The sequence below is a fragment of the Somniosus microcephalus genome, chromosome 23 (assembly GCF_052327205.1).
Source record: "Somniosus microcephalus isolate GS21.2 chromosome 23, FLI_Smic_1.0, whole genome shotgun sequence".
Taxonomy (NCBI): domain Eukaryota; kingdom Metazoa; phylum Chordata; class Chondrichthyes; order Squaliformes; family Somniosidae; genus Somniosus; species Somniosus microcephalus.
In genome coordinates this window covers 19,334,410-19,349,493 of record NC_141009.1, presented here as the reverse complement: position 1 = coordinate 19,349,493, position 15,084 = coordinate 19,334,410, and the positions used below count along the sequence as shown (strand labels likewise).

Genomic DNA, 15,084 nt, shown 5'->3' with positions numbered 1-15,084 from the left:
AGCACTCTGAACATGTGCACAAGAAGAGCGCATTGGGGTTGGGGGTAATATAGTAGCATGAATAGAGGATTGGTTAACGGACAGAAAACAGTAGGGATAAACAGAACTTTTTCAGGTTGGCATGCTGTAACTAGTGGGGTGCCGCAAGGATCGGTGTTGGGGCCTCAGCTATTTACAATCTATATTAATGACCTAGATGAAGGGACCAAGTTTGTATCCAAGTTTGCTGACAATACAAAGCTAGGTGGGGACAGTAAGCTGTGAGGAGAACACAGAGTCTGATAGAACGGGATATAGATAGACTAAGTGAGTGGGCAGTACGGTGGCAGATGGAGTATAATGTAGGGAAATGTGAGGTTATTCACTTTTTGGTAGGAAGAATAAAAAACAGAATATTTTTTAAATTGTGAGAAACTTTTAAATGTTGGTTGTGGTAAACCACTGTTACCGTTCACAACCGTTCACTATTGTTACACGGTTGTTATCACGGTTTACACTGTTGTTATCACTACACAAGGTTACCTCTTGCCACGCACGCTGTTACACCTAGGCATACCTCAGCTGACTCCGCCCATGGCTCCGCCTGCTTGCCCAGGTATAAAGGTGACCGCTTGGCTAGTATTCTTCCTTGTTGGAACCGATCACCCACGAGGGTGGGCTCTGTTATTTAGCCAATAAAAACCTATAGTTACTATCTTAACTCGTCGCTTTTCATGGGATGAATTGATAGGTATATCAATTTTATTGGCTAAATTTTGAAATGAGTGGATCGGAGCAGCCAAACGGCCAGCTACAACAGCCACAGCAGCCGGCCTGGCTGCGAGCCCTCCGACCGCCGTACCTGGATCTAAACCCACAGGCAGCGAACTCAGCCCTCGACTTCGAACACTGGCTGAGCTGTTTCGAATCCTACCTGGGAGAATCCGGCGTGCCTCCGGGATCCAAACTAAGAGTTCTGACCGCCCAGGTGAGCCCTAAAGTATTTGCATTCATCCGGGACCTTGCTACATACGAGGACGCCCTCAACCTGCTAAAAGAGCAGTACCGGAGCCCTGTAAATTCTATGTATGCCAGACACCTCCTAAGATCCCGCTCGCAACAGCCAGGTGAGTCTGTAGATGAATTTTTACGGGCGCTACAAACACTCGGCAGAGACTGTGACTTTAAAGCTGTAACGGCTGCAGAAAATACTGAAAGAAATATCCGCGATGCCTTCGTGAAAGGCCTTCGGTCCGACTACTCACGGCAAAGACTGCTCGAATCAAAGGACCTCGACTTGAATACAACTGCAGCCCTCGCTCGCTCCCTGGGAGTGGCCCATTGGGACCTCGAGGCGTACTCCAGGTACTGTGCTGCGCGACCCTGGGACTCGGGCCCGACTCCGGCCGCAATTCCCCTCGCACCGCCGCCCCTGGGACCCACCACGGCGTCGGTGTCCCGGAATCGATCGGGACCGCCACCCCCGGGACCCGCTGTGGCAGCGGACCTCCGCGATCGGGCCGCCAGCTGCTGCTTCTGTGGCCAGGCGAGACATCAAAGGGCGCGCTGCCCTGCAAGGAATGCGACCTGTTCCGGCTGCAAAAAGAAAGGCCACTTTGTAAACTCCTGCAGGGGGAAAGCCACAGACGCCAGCATTGCCTCATGTGAGTTGTGGGGGCGGCCATCTTTGATCAAGGCCACAGACGCCAGCAGTGCCTCATGTGAGTTGTGGGGGCGGCCATCTTCTCCGCCATTTTGTCCAACTTCGTGGGGACCCGCGTCATGGGCGCCGCCATTTTGTTCGCCGCACTCGGCCGCCGTTTTGTCTCCAGACCCGACCACCGCCTCGCCTGCAGACTACAGCAGCTCGCTCAGCCATACACTGGCCTCCGTCACGCTTGACCAAGCCCTCCCGCATCATCTGTCCAAGTCCATGATGGACATCGAAGTAAACGGCCACGCCACGTCCTGCCTGTTCGACAGCGGAAGCACGGAGAGTTTTATTCATCCAGACACGGTGAGCTGCTACTCCCTCACTGTCCGGCCAGCGCGCCATCGGATCTCGATGGCGGTGAAGTCCCATTCAACAGACATTAGTGGCTACTGTGTAGTGACCCTGTTGGTTAGGGGCACGGAATATAAAAATTTTAAACTTCTCGTCCTGCCCCAGCTCTGCGCTGCCGTCCTACTAGGGCTGGATTTCCAATGCCACCTTCAAAGTGTCACTTTGGCTTACGGTGGACCTCTCCCACTCACAGTCTACAACCAGCAAATTTTAAACCGCCCACCGCGTACCACCTGCGGCCTCTCCACCCTCAAAGTCCCGCCCCCCTCCTTGTTCGCTAACCTCACCCGTGACTGTAAACCCGTCGCTACCAAGAGCAGGCGGTACAGCGCCGGGGACAGAGCTTTTATTAGCTCTGAGGTGCAGCGACTCCTGAAGGAGGGCATCATCGAGGGGAGCACCAGCCCCTGGCATGCCCAGGTCGTAGTCGTTAAGACCGGCGATAAACACTGCCTGGTCATCGACTACAGCCAAACCATAAACCGGTACACCCAGCTGGACGCATACCCCCTTCCCCGCATATCTGATATGGTCAACCAGATTGCACAGTACCGGGTATTCTCCACCATCGACCGCAAGTCAGCCTATCACCAACTCCCTATCCGCCCTGAGGACCGTCAGTATACCGCCTTCGAGGCGAACGGCCGCCTCTACCACTTCCTTAGGGTTCCCTTCGGCGTCACCAACGGAGTCTCGGCCTTCCAAAGGGAGATGGACCGGATGGTCGACCAGAACGCGCTTCAGGCCACGTTCCCTTATCTAGATAACGTCACCATCTGCGGCCGCGACCAGCAGGACCATGATGTTAATCTGGAGAAATTCCTCCGTACGGCCCAACTGCTGAATCTCACTTACAATAAGGATAAATGTGTGTTTAATACCTCGCGCCTGGCCATCCTCGGCTGCGTAGTAGAGAACGGAGTCATCGGCCCCGACCCCGAAAGAATGCGCCCCCTCATGGAGCTTCCCCTCCCCCACTGTCCAAAGGTGCTGAAGAGAACCCTGGGGCTCTTCGCTTACTATGCCCAATGGGTGCCGAATTATGCGGACAAAGCCAGACCCCTCATGAAGTCCACCTCCTTCCCCCTGACAGCAGAAGCAGGCGCAGCCTTCTCCCTCATAAAAGGAGACATTGCGAAGGCCACAATGCACGCAGTGGATGAGTCCATCCCTTTCCAAGTGGAGAGCGATGCCTCCGACTTCGCCCTAGCGGCAACCCTTAACCAGGCGGGGAGACCTGTGGCCTTCTTCTCAAGGACCCTCCAGGGCCCTGAGATCCGACACTCGTCTGTCGAGAAGGAGGCCCAGGCGATTGTGGAGGCGGTACGACGCTGGAGGCATTACCTGGCAGGCAAACGATTTACCCTCCTCACCGACCAGCGTTCGGTTGCTTTTATGTTTAATAACAAGCTGAAGGGCAAAATCAAGAACGACAAGATCTTGAGGTGGAGAATTGAGCTCTCCACCTACGATTACGATATCTTGTACCGGCCTGGTAAACTCAACGACCCCCCGGATGCTCTATCACGAAGTACTTGCGCAAACGCGCAAGTTGATAGACTACGGACCCTCCACAACGACCTCTGCCACCCCGGGGTCACCAGACTTTACCACTTCATTAAGGCCCGCAACCTGCCCTACTCCATCGAGGAGGTCAGGACCATGACCAGGAACTGCCAAACCTGTGCCGAATGCAAACCGCATTTCTATAGGCCGGACAGAGCAAGCCTGATCAAGGCCACCCGCCCCTTCGAGCGCTTGAGCATCGATTTTAAGGGGCCCCTCCCGTCCTCTGACCGTAATGTGTACTTCCTCAACATTATTGACGAGTACTCCCGTTTCCCCTTTGCCATCCCCTGCCCAGACATGACCAGTACCACGGTCATCAAATGCCTGAACGACCTCTTCGCCTTGTTCGGGTTCCCGAACTATATACATAGCGACCGGGGCGCATCCTTCATGAGCGAGGAACTTCGCCAGTTCCTGCTCGCGAGAGGTATTGCTGCGAGCAGGACCACCAGCTACAACCCCCGGGGGAACGGCCAGGTGGAAAGAGAAAACGCGACAGTTTGGAAGGCCGTCCTCCTAGCCCTAAAGTCTAAGGGCCTCCCAATCTCTCGCTGGCAGGAAGTCCTCCCGGCAGCACTCCATTCCATCCGGTCACTGCTTTGCACTGCCATTAACGCCACCCCCCCATGAACGAATGTTTGTTTTCCCCAGGAAGTCGACTACGGGAACCTCGCTACCAACATGGCTGACTTCTCCGGGGCCCGTCTTGCTGCGGAAGCACGTGAGGGCCCATAAAATGGACCCCCTGGTCAAGAGGGTGGACCTCCTGCACGCCAACCCCCAGTACGCCTATGTGGCATACCCAGACGGGCGGGAGGACACTGTCTCCTTGCGAGACCTCGCACCCTCGGGCACCCCTGAGATACCACCGTCACCCCCCACCACTCCCCCAAATCCAGCTCCTGTAGACGGCATGCCGGAACCCCAGGAGCCTTCGTCGACCACGCAGACACCAGCATTAACATCGGATACTGCACCACCGCCGCCGCTGCTGCGCCGATCAGAAAGGCTTATGAGGCCTCCTGAGAGACTGACATACACGAACTGGTAGTACACTTCACCCCGCCGGACTCAATTTTAAACAAGGGGTGAATGTGGTAAACCACTGTTACCGTTCACAACCGTTCACTGTTGTTATCACTGTTTACACTGTTGTTATCACTACACAAGGTTACCTCTTGCCACGCACGCTGTTATACCTAGGCATACCTCAGCTGACTCCGCCCATGGCTCCGCCTGCTTGCCCAGGTATAAAGGTGACCGCTTGGCTAGTATTCTTCCTTGTTGGAACCGATCACCCACGAGGGTGGGCTCTGTTATTTAGCCAATAAAAACCTATAGTTACTATCTTAACTCGTCGCTTTTCATGGAATGAATTGATAGGTATATCATTGGTGTTCAGAGAGATTTGGGTGTCCTTGTGCAAGAAACACAAAGCTAGCATGCAGGTACAGCAAATAATAAGGAAGGCAAATGGCATGTTGGCCTTTATTGCAAGGTTTGTTGGGAGTATAAGATAAGGAAGTCTTGCTACAATTGTGCAGGGCCTTGGTGAGACCACACCTGGAGTACTGTGCACAGTTTTGGTCTCCTTAACTAAGGAAGGATATACTTGCATTGGAGGCGGTACAACGAAGGTTCACTAGATTGATTCCTGGGATGAGAGGGCTGTCCTATGATGAGAGATTGTGTAGAATGGGCCTATACTCTTTGGAGTTTAGAAGAATGAGAGTTGATCTTATTGAAACATACAAGATTCTGAAGGGGATTGACAGGGTAGATGCTGGGAGGTTGTTTCCCTGGCTGGAGTGTCTAGAACTAGGGGGCATAGTCTCCGGCTAAGGGGTAGGCCATTTTAAGACCGAGATGAGGGTTGTGAAGTTTTGGCATTCTCTGTCCCAGAGGGCTGTGGCTGCTGAGTCTTTGAGTATATTCAAGGCTGAGATGGATAGATTTTTGGACTCTGGGGGAATCGAAGGATATGGAGCTCGGGCAGGAAAGTGGAGTTGAGGTCGATAATCAGCCATGATCTTATTGAATGGCGGGGCAGGCTCGAGGGGCCGTATGGCCTACTCCTGGTCCTATTTTGTATGTTCTTATGTAATGCACAGGGCACCCATTTGTATTTATAAAATTGTGAAATGTGTGTCATTAATTTAAATAACAACTTCATTTTTACCTAAGAATCTAGTACATGCTAAGGTAAGCCTCATAAATATGACTCTTGTGAGCCTGTACTGGGATATTCTCTTAAAATGGTACGTAATTGGCCCTGAAATGCTGTCAATTTATAGAAGTCATATATAGTAGCAGTTATACCAGTTATATTTCAACCCTAAAATAAGATCACCACTGTGCCTCAAACACAAGAGAATGGGTAAGACTATACCTTGGGATGGAGAAGGCCCTCTTTTGGAAAACAGGCATAACTAATCTGACTGTCATTGGGTTAGGTTCCCTGTGGGTTAGTTGGCCTAAAGTGATCCGATTGATCAGAAAAATGGGTGGAAATCCATTCTTTCAGATTCCCACCAATTTACTGATTGTCTAGTGCAGGAGGTGCCCACCAGTTTGCTATTAAAAATATTAAAATTGGGCCACATTCTGTCATTTTGATGATCATAGAATTTCCTGTAGTGCTCAATCATCTACCCACCTGTATAAAATTGGCCCTTGGCCCCTGGATTGTGCTTTTAATGGAATGCATTTAAGGACCTCTGTAGTATTTTTGAACCAGCTATTTTTGAACCATTTTTCTTAATTTCTCTTTCCCCCCCCTCCCCCCCTTATCTCTAGGAAGCATTGTACCAAGTGTTGTGGCATTGCCTTTTTTTTGCTATGTCAATGATATTGGGACAGTGGCTTTCCTAATGGGAATTCCACCACCACCACCCCCCCCCCCCCCCAAAACATGTTTTATGGGGAAAGTTTAGTAATGGAAGGATGCCAGGCAGGGCGGGTTGTGTCAGATGCCGATTTCACCCACCTACCAGTACCCTCTTTGGGGAGACCAAACGCAGATTGGGTGACCGCTTTGCAGAACACCTCCGTTCAGTCCGTAAGGGTGACCCCGAGCTTCCGGTCGCCTCTCATTTTAATTCACCGCTCCATTCCCACTCGGACCTCACCGTCCTTGGCCTCGTGCATTGTTCCACGGAAGCTCAACGTAAACTCGAGGAACAGCACCTCATCTTCCGATTAGGCACTTTACAGCCTTCCGGACACAACATCGAGTTCAACAATTTCAGATCATAACCTCGGCCCCTATCACATTTTTACTTATTTTTTTAATCCACCCCTTTGTTTTGGTTTTTCCCTCCCCCGCCCCCCCCCCACTTTTTTTTTTTCTCTCTCCCACATGGCAGCTGTCTCTCTGCCAGAACATTTCACACCTAATCTAGGGCCTTCTTTTGTCTTCACTAGTCCTATCACCATCTCGTCTCGTTTTGAATACCTCTTAATGTCTCTTCACTTCTTTTGTTCTCTTCACTTCTTTTGTTCTCTCCCAGCCCTGCCTTTCGATCTATTTCATTTCCTTTCCAGTTTTGAAAAAGGGTTAGACCTGAAACGTCGACTCTAATTTCTCTCCGCAGATGTTGCCTGGCCTGCTGAGTTTTTCCAGCATTTTCTGTTGTTATTTCGGATTTCCAGCATCTGCAGTATTTTGCTATCGTACCAGTACCCTCCACCAACATTTACAGGCACTGGTTTATGTACCTTGCAATGACCACATGGAACTGGCTGTTCAGGCTCTGGGTTAGCAGCTAGCCAGATGAAGAGTTTTGCTATTTGCTGCAAGGACATCTGTAGCTAACGTGCACCACATGGCTATCAATGACAGTAAAAGTTATCTGCACCCTCAAGTTCTCTTACGCAACCTCGTTCCAGGCATGTTACATTGCTGCTCAAGGGCAGGGTGTTTGGGAATAGCAAGCAGAGCTAACCTCCTTGCTATCACTTCATTCTGCATCACCGCCTTTCGCCACCCATCAAATATGGGGTTGGGAGTGTTGGCCTGCTCCATCATTTGGCCACAGACTCCGTTTCCTGCCTCCATATTTATTGTTTCAGCCAAAGGGTTTTGCCAGACCTTTTAATTACCCATCCAGCCTTTAGAAAGGTTGAAATAAACATTAGACATACTATTATCCTTTTTAGAGGATACCAACATTTTTTATCCCCATACATATCTAGCCACTTAAGTTTAAGGAACACAATACGTGAACTTTAATTTATCCATCACCTCTCGTAATCAGCATTTTAAGGACTACCTACACACAAGCTCTGAGCCATCCCCTAGTGAGCTCCCAAAGCTAGGTCCAATACGGCCAGGGAGCTTGACCATATTATGAAAATGGAGCTGAACCTGCAAAATCGGAGCCCGATTATAAAATCTATCCTATTGTGTACTAAAAGGCATAAAATCAAGGACAGGTTGGAATTTTATTTCTCATCTTTTATTTGGAAGTATATGGTAATTTTGCCCCCCAAACCCCATTTTCTTTACTGGTTTCTTGGACAATGTACCAACTGTAGTGGAGAAGACCAGTGATTGACCAGCTTTCATGCAGAAGCTGCTCCAAACTGTCCACAGGAGCAATGTCGGAGTGTCCAGAAGCAACACTTGCATGATGTTTCCTGCCTCTATTTGGAGAAATGCCTGTTTGCTGCCTCCTCATAATGACATGCTTTCCACTATTCCATAGCACAACATGTTGGAGTTAGTTTATCTAGCACTGTTAATGGTTGCATTGAAACATACATATGCAGTTACTAAAATATGTTAAATTTATTATCCAAATGAATTGGAGTATAAAGAGTTAATTAACATTCCATGGGGGAGAAATTCGGTATTGCCCCGTTTGGGGCGCAAAGTTTAGCACCTGGCGCTAATTATCACCTCTGACTGCAAACTTGGCTTCTTTCACCCCTGGAGGTGATTGGAGCGCTAAATCAGGCGCTACACACCTCCCTTAAGGCACTAACGTCGAGGAGCGAAGCGCTACTTCAGAGCGCTGGCAAAGCTCATGTGATGTCAGTCAGCAATGGAACACAGACACACTGGCGCCGGCCAGTTTTTAAAGGGAAGGGTCGATCTTGCTCTCCATCCACACCCTGCTCATTGCAGCCTTGAATCTCGGCCTGGAGAGACCTGTACATCAAATCTGCTGGAAAGAACAATGGAGAGACCCAGAGAAAGAGCTCAGAGAGCAGCCCCCATAGTCTCTTCTAAATCGATGCAAGGAAGGTCAAATCAAAATGAACCTGCAAAGTGCTGCTTAGTACCCAAAACTCCTTCACACAGTGTTGAATCTCTCCAGAAACCCCTCTCAGAATGCGTGGTGCAAAAATGTCGCCGACATAAAAAGGCAGGAAGCGGTTGCCTTTAAATAGTGCTCCCCCAGTCCCTTCCCGACTTCAAAACACTCCCCTCAACCTGTCGTCGCTTGCGGCAGGCAGTAAGGCAGGGGGCGCCATTCGATATCCGGTCTGGGGCGTTGCACGCTCGACTGACGTCATGATTTGTGGGCACAGGAGATCGTGGCGGTAGTGTTTAGTGCCGCCGCAAAATGTCTGGTCAATTTCACGAGCGGCGCAAACATCGCCGTGCCCGGGGGTTAGTTGTTTTGCGCCCCATTAGCGCCTTCTTGGGGCGCTAACGGGAGGCGCAAAGCAACTGAATTTTTCCCCCCATAGGTTTGTATTCAAATTGTTGAAATGTTAGGTAAAACGCAATTGTACCTTAATTAAAATATGGAAAATAAGTGGCATTTATTATATACAGCAGCTCACTTAAATAGGTTCACTTATTCTTAGGCACATTTGAAAGCTCAAATGGTCAGTAAAGCCCAACAACTTGACATGATGTCCAAGCAATACAAGCAGTTAGAGAAACGTCTGGATGAAATGCTCTCTCGAATTGCTAAGGAAACTGAGGACATCAAGGATCTGGAAGAGCAGCTGACAGAAGGTACCTGTTAAGTTTTTTTTACTCTGAGGAAGGCTCCCGTGTAAGTGAGTGTAATTTGTTGAAATCTTAACCGAGAATTCCTAAAGAGCATGTCCGCAAAGAGCTCAGTTTATTTTCTGTATTTTCAACTAAGTGACAGCAAATCAAAATGAGAATCCAAATCTAAATTTGGGGGTAATAAGCTTGTTTCTTTAATATATCTGGATATGCGACCCCTCAAGAAAGGGCTGCAATATTAATTAATTGGATTACAATGTTTACAATATTTCATTAAGTACATTGTCTCCTGCTGAATAAATCAGAACTCCGTAATGCCTCGCACAATAAATGTTGTGACCAGTGCTTTAAGGGTTAACCTGTTGGAATGTATTTTGAATAGGCCAGATAGCAGCTAATGAGGTACTGAAGCGGGACCTGGAGGGTATTATTGCTGGGCTGCAGGAGTACTTGGAGAGTGTAAAGGGGCAGGCAAAACGAGCCCGGGAGGAATGCACAGAGCTGCAGAAGGAAAAGGAGGCACTGTTGCATCGATTGGCTGAGCTGGAACAACAGAAGAATCAACTAGAAATTGTTGCCATGGATGCAGGGAACTTGAGAAAGGTATGTATTTGAGTGCATTAGATCGCTGAGGAGCTATACCATTTTTCTACACAAGAAAGGTGATTTCAATAGAAATTTAATCAAGGATAAATTATACAAAATATATGGATTTACAATTCAACTCCATTTTCAAAAAAGCTCTTCTAATTTATGACCATCATAGGTAAGGGCCTAATCAGCTACATATTGATAATCTGATAGATTACCTACCAAATTGGCAACTAATGATAGGCAGAAATTAATCATCAACTATTAAACATATAGGTGTAGAAATTCGTCTTCGGCGGTAGCGCAAAACGGGCGGTATCGCTTGGGCCGCCTGTTCTACTCCCCGCCTGATATTCAGTTGTTTTGAAGTCAATGGGACTGAATTTCGAGCGTGGCATATAACAGTCAGCCGATGCGATATCGCTCGTTTAGCGTTACTGCCCACGACGGATTTCTACCCCATAGTGTATTATAACAAGATAGGAAGCGCAGAAAAAAAAGTAGTCTGTTCATATTAATGTGTCCACTTTTGCTGCTGTAATTATGCAAACAGAACATTATAGAATTGTCCGTTCCATTTCCCGCACATCTGCTCTCGCCCCTTCTCTCTCCCAGAACCACGATAGGGTTCCCCTTGTCCTCACCTTTCACCCCACTAGCCTCCACATTCAACGGATCATCCTCCGCGATTTCCGCCACCTCCAATGTGATCCCACCACCAAATGCATCTTCCCCTCCCCTCCCCTTTCAGCATTCCGAAGGGACCGCTCTCTCCGCAACACCCTGATCCACTCCTCAATTACTCCCAACAGCCCTTTCCCACGGCACCTTCCCGTGCAAGCGCACGAGATGCAACACCTGCACTTTTACCTCCTCCCTTCCCACTGTCGAGGGCCCCAAACACCCCTTCCAGGCGAAACAGCGATTTACTTGTACTACTTGCAATTTAGTATACTGTATTCGCTGCTCGCGATGCGGTCTCCTTTACATTGGGGAGACCAAACGCAGATTGGGTGACCGCTTTGCAGAACACCTCCGTTCAGTCCATAAGGGTGACCCCGAGCTTCCGGTCGCCTGTCACTTTAATTCTCCCCTCTACTCCCACTCTGACCTCTCTGTCCTCGGCCTCTCACACTGCTCCAATGAAGCTCAACGTAAGCTCGAGGAACAGCACCTCATCTTTCGATTAGGCACTTTACAGCCTTCTGGATTCAACATTGAGTTCAACAATTTCAGACTATAAACCCCCCCCAGTTTTTCAGGCCGCAGCTGTTGATGATTCTGCCATCCCCATTTGCAACATTTAATCTCTCCTGCCTTCAATCCTAGCACAGACTGTCCTTTAAGTTCCTTCGTCCCCCCCCCCCCCCCCCCCCTTTCCATGCCTCTGCACCTGCTTAAAACCTGTTACATCTCCAACTTTCATCAGTTCTGACGAAGGGTCACAGACCTGAAACGTTAACTCTGTTTTTCTCTCTCCACGGATGCTTCCTGACCTGCTGAGTGTTTCCAGCATTTTCTGTTGTTGTTATAGAAGTAAAGATGCATTTGCAATTATTATACTGTACCATACGAAATGGGTAATATATATTCATTTCTAGTTAAATAGTAAACAATGGATTTACTTGGAAGAATGCATATATAACCTAAACCTTTTTAACTTTTTTATGAGCTGCAGCATCCATGTTTATTTTTTCATTGTAGGAACTGTCTGACCTGGAACGTTCTTTACAAGAACAGCAGGAATTGAATGAATCCCTGCATCAAGCTCAGGGTGACCTCAGTGAGTATGAAGCTGAATTAGAATCTCAACTGCAAGAAAGGGACATTGAAGCAAACCAGCTTAGAGAGGAACTGGAGCGACTCCGGAAGCTTAGTCAAGTGAGTTACAATCTGAGTGCTTGATTCTTGCTCATTCTCCCAAAATTGTCATGTTTATATTTATTGACATGTCTTGAGGAATGCGAAGTAATTATTCCGCCAGTAAATACTTTGCTTATTTATATCCACGTTTATACAGTGCTGGATTTAAATATTGCTGAGAATTGGGAGTGAGTGGCACTGCATACTCGGGTATATATGCTTGCCTAAGTTCATTGGTTGTTAGATGTTTTTGAAATTTTTCTGTTGAATTAGATAACTGGTAATTGTTTTAAAACTTGTTTTTACCATATGTCATTGCTAGAGTACAACTTTAAAATGGCTAATACTCCTTTTCAGTGGTTCCTGTGTCATTTTGCTGTTGATTCCATAAATTAAACATAAGTTGACTATAGCTATATCTACATGCTGAAGTCAATTTAATAAATCAACTATCCGTTAATAAGTGACTGCAGGATATAAATGGTAATAAAATCATTTTCAGAAACTTAGCTGAAAATCATTCACAGTGTATTTCTAATTAGAAAGCAGTTTGTCGAATACAAACTTCCCACACAAATCTAATATTTTGGAGAATCTGTTTTTTCTCTTCTCGGCATTTTCTAGTTTTTCAGATTTGCAGCATACGCTGGTTTTTTTTTTCTTTTTTCTCAATATTTTCTTACAGTGCTGCCTCCGATGATGCCCTGCATTCCACGTGAAGTGGCATATGTAGTCCAGAGGCAAAGTGTTGACAGCAGCATAGACACTCAGCCATCCCCACGTTTCAACAAATTCACATCACCGGTCTGTACAGAACGTCCCTGAAATTGGGAAGTCCTGTGGCCAGAATGATGATGTTGTAAAAGCACTGGAAGCATAATATAATTGGATTTGTTTCATTGCTTCAAAATTGCATTAGTCACCTGAAGTTTCTTTCTTTTAAAGACTTTTCCCATATTCTACTGTATTTGATTTTTTTTATTTTTGTGTCTACCCAACTCTCTGAAAGTGTTAACCCTTAGCTGGGGTATAGGTTCTACAAATGTTGGATACCCTTTTTTCTGCCCTCGCAGCACGTTCCTATGCAGAGCTAGACAGATAGCTAACAACTTGATATCTTCCCATAAAAATCACAAGGCTTGACTTTTCTTGTAAAGCTTTACTGAAAGATTCTTATTGTAAAACTGAAATACAACACAAATGGAAGCACACATTAGTATACAAGCGCATAACTGATATGCATACACAAATTTAGGTACGCCTGAGCAACACAGTACATTTGGCATGTAAATTACCAAACACGTGGAAACACAGCTTACTGTGAATATACATTTAGCAAACTGGAAGGCATTCTCTTTAAATTAGCCCTGTACATAGTGCATCAAAATACAGTTACTAGTTAACCAGCTAGACAGAGAGCGAGCACTTCACGGCTAGCTGTGTAAGTTTGCTTACAGAGAAAAGTTACAAACTAAACATTTTCTGCAACATAGTGTACACTAATCATCTATAACATTCTCAAGTACTTACAGACAATTAATATCCAAGACTCAGGCATGGGAACAATACAACTTCCCAGAGCATGTGCCGCTGTAGGTCTGTAGTTTACTTTACTGCACTTGCTGTGCTTTACCGCACTTTTACTGCAGTTGCTAGGTACCAAATAGCCACTAGGTGGCAGCACACAATGGGAATCGACCCAACTTACTCAAACCCCTGAATTAACTGGAAAACTAACATAAATTGCTACCGAGAGACAGCACACCCTTTGATAATTCACCTAAGTGTCCATTGTTTGTGTGTGAACCTTGACAGTATCAGCAAGTCGTTCAACTGCAGGGGACATTCCAACCAAACCCGATCCTTTCCTTCTCGATGCACACTTCCAGCAAGGGTTGCTCGATAGCAATTAGGAATGGGAATCCTGGTCTTTTGTTCTTGCCAGCCATGGGGCGCTGTAGCCAATTATGATGTTGCCTGGAGTTCAAACCTGTGGCTTTCCTTGTTCGTGTGGCTCAGCTATTCACTGCTTAAGCTCGTTGAGCCATTGAGGGAGCGCTTCCTTTTTAATTGCTGAGAGTCTAAGTTCCTTTTTTCTCTCCTCGGTCTCTGGACCATGCAACTCTTGCAGCCACAGTATAAACAGCTGACTTGTTCCCAACTTCCACCAATGCTGCTCTAAACCAGCTACAGGAAACTTTGTGCTATCCGGCATCGACGGGACCGAGCTGCTGCCGTTCCCTCAAAACTGCCGTACACTCCAGAGCTAATGTTGAAACATACGGAGATTTTCATCTCCGTAGGAATCAACAAACCCTGTTGCTTAGCAACAGCCTCTAAACAGTCGGCAAGCGTCTCTGTAGCGTCTCTAGCTGAAGCTGTTGTTTAGCTACAGACGTTGCAGAGCTCGACTGTTCAAAAAAAGCAAAGAAAAGAAACGAAAAGAATAAAAAACGGCTCCTGATTTTTGCCGGTGGCTCGAGCTTGCCAGACGGTTCGCCTCCGGATAACACAAAGTTTCCTGTACTAGGTTGTAGCCAGAGTTATAACCCATCTAGGCTCCTTGTCAACTCTGAGGAGGAAGCAGTTCGTCTCCATTTGGTGTCTCACCACAGGAATCGCCCAAGAACAGAAACTCAGCAGAGTGGGAAATATAACCTGCATGTCCATGCAGTGCATGTTGTTGAAGCAACACATTATGCAATTATATCTTTTCTTTTAAAAATACTGGGTTTTTTTCTTGTTTCTTTTTGAACTCCTTGCTTCCTTTTTTCTTTAATGCTTTTATCTTTTGTTTTTCTCTTTTTAACTTGTTTTCATTTCTTTCTCCTTTCATTTTTGAAGTTTATCAATTTTCTGTGTTTTTCTCTCTCGTGGGGGTGTGTGTGTGTGACATGCAGGAACAGGAAGTCGAGGAATGTAGTGACCATGGGCTCGATTTTAATTCCTGAGCCGGGTTGGAGTCGGGTTGCGTGGTGGGCGGGTTCTGGAGTTGGGATCAGCTGCTGATGTCCGATTTTGATTTAATGAGCTTGTTGATTTCAATGGG

General features: G+C 47.1%; 1 protein-coding gene across 4 annotated transcripts in view; it reads left to right on the top strand.

Moving 5' to 3' along the window:
• The window catches only part of cntrl (centriolin), a 121,865-nt gene that overhangs the window by 44,496 nt on the left and 62,285 nt on the right, over window positions 1-15,084 (top strand). For all 4 annotated transcript variants that reach the window (XM_085965555.1, XM_085965554.1, XM_085965556.1 and 1 more), the window contains exons 12-14: window positions 9,431-9,584; window positions 9,964-10,184; window positions 11,877-12,053. In XM_085965555.1, the coding sequence (XP_085821681.1) occupies window positions 9,431-9,584; window positions 9,964-10,184; window positions 11,877-12,053 (552 nt within the window). The remainder of the gene's footprint in view (window positions 1-9,430; window positions 9,585-9,963; window positions 10,185-11,876; window positions 12,054-15,084) is intronic.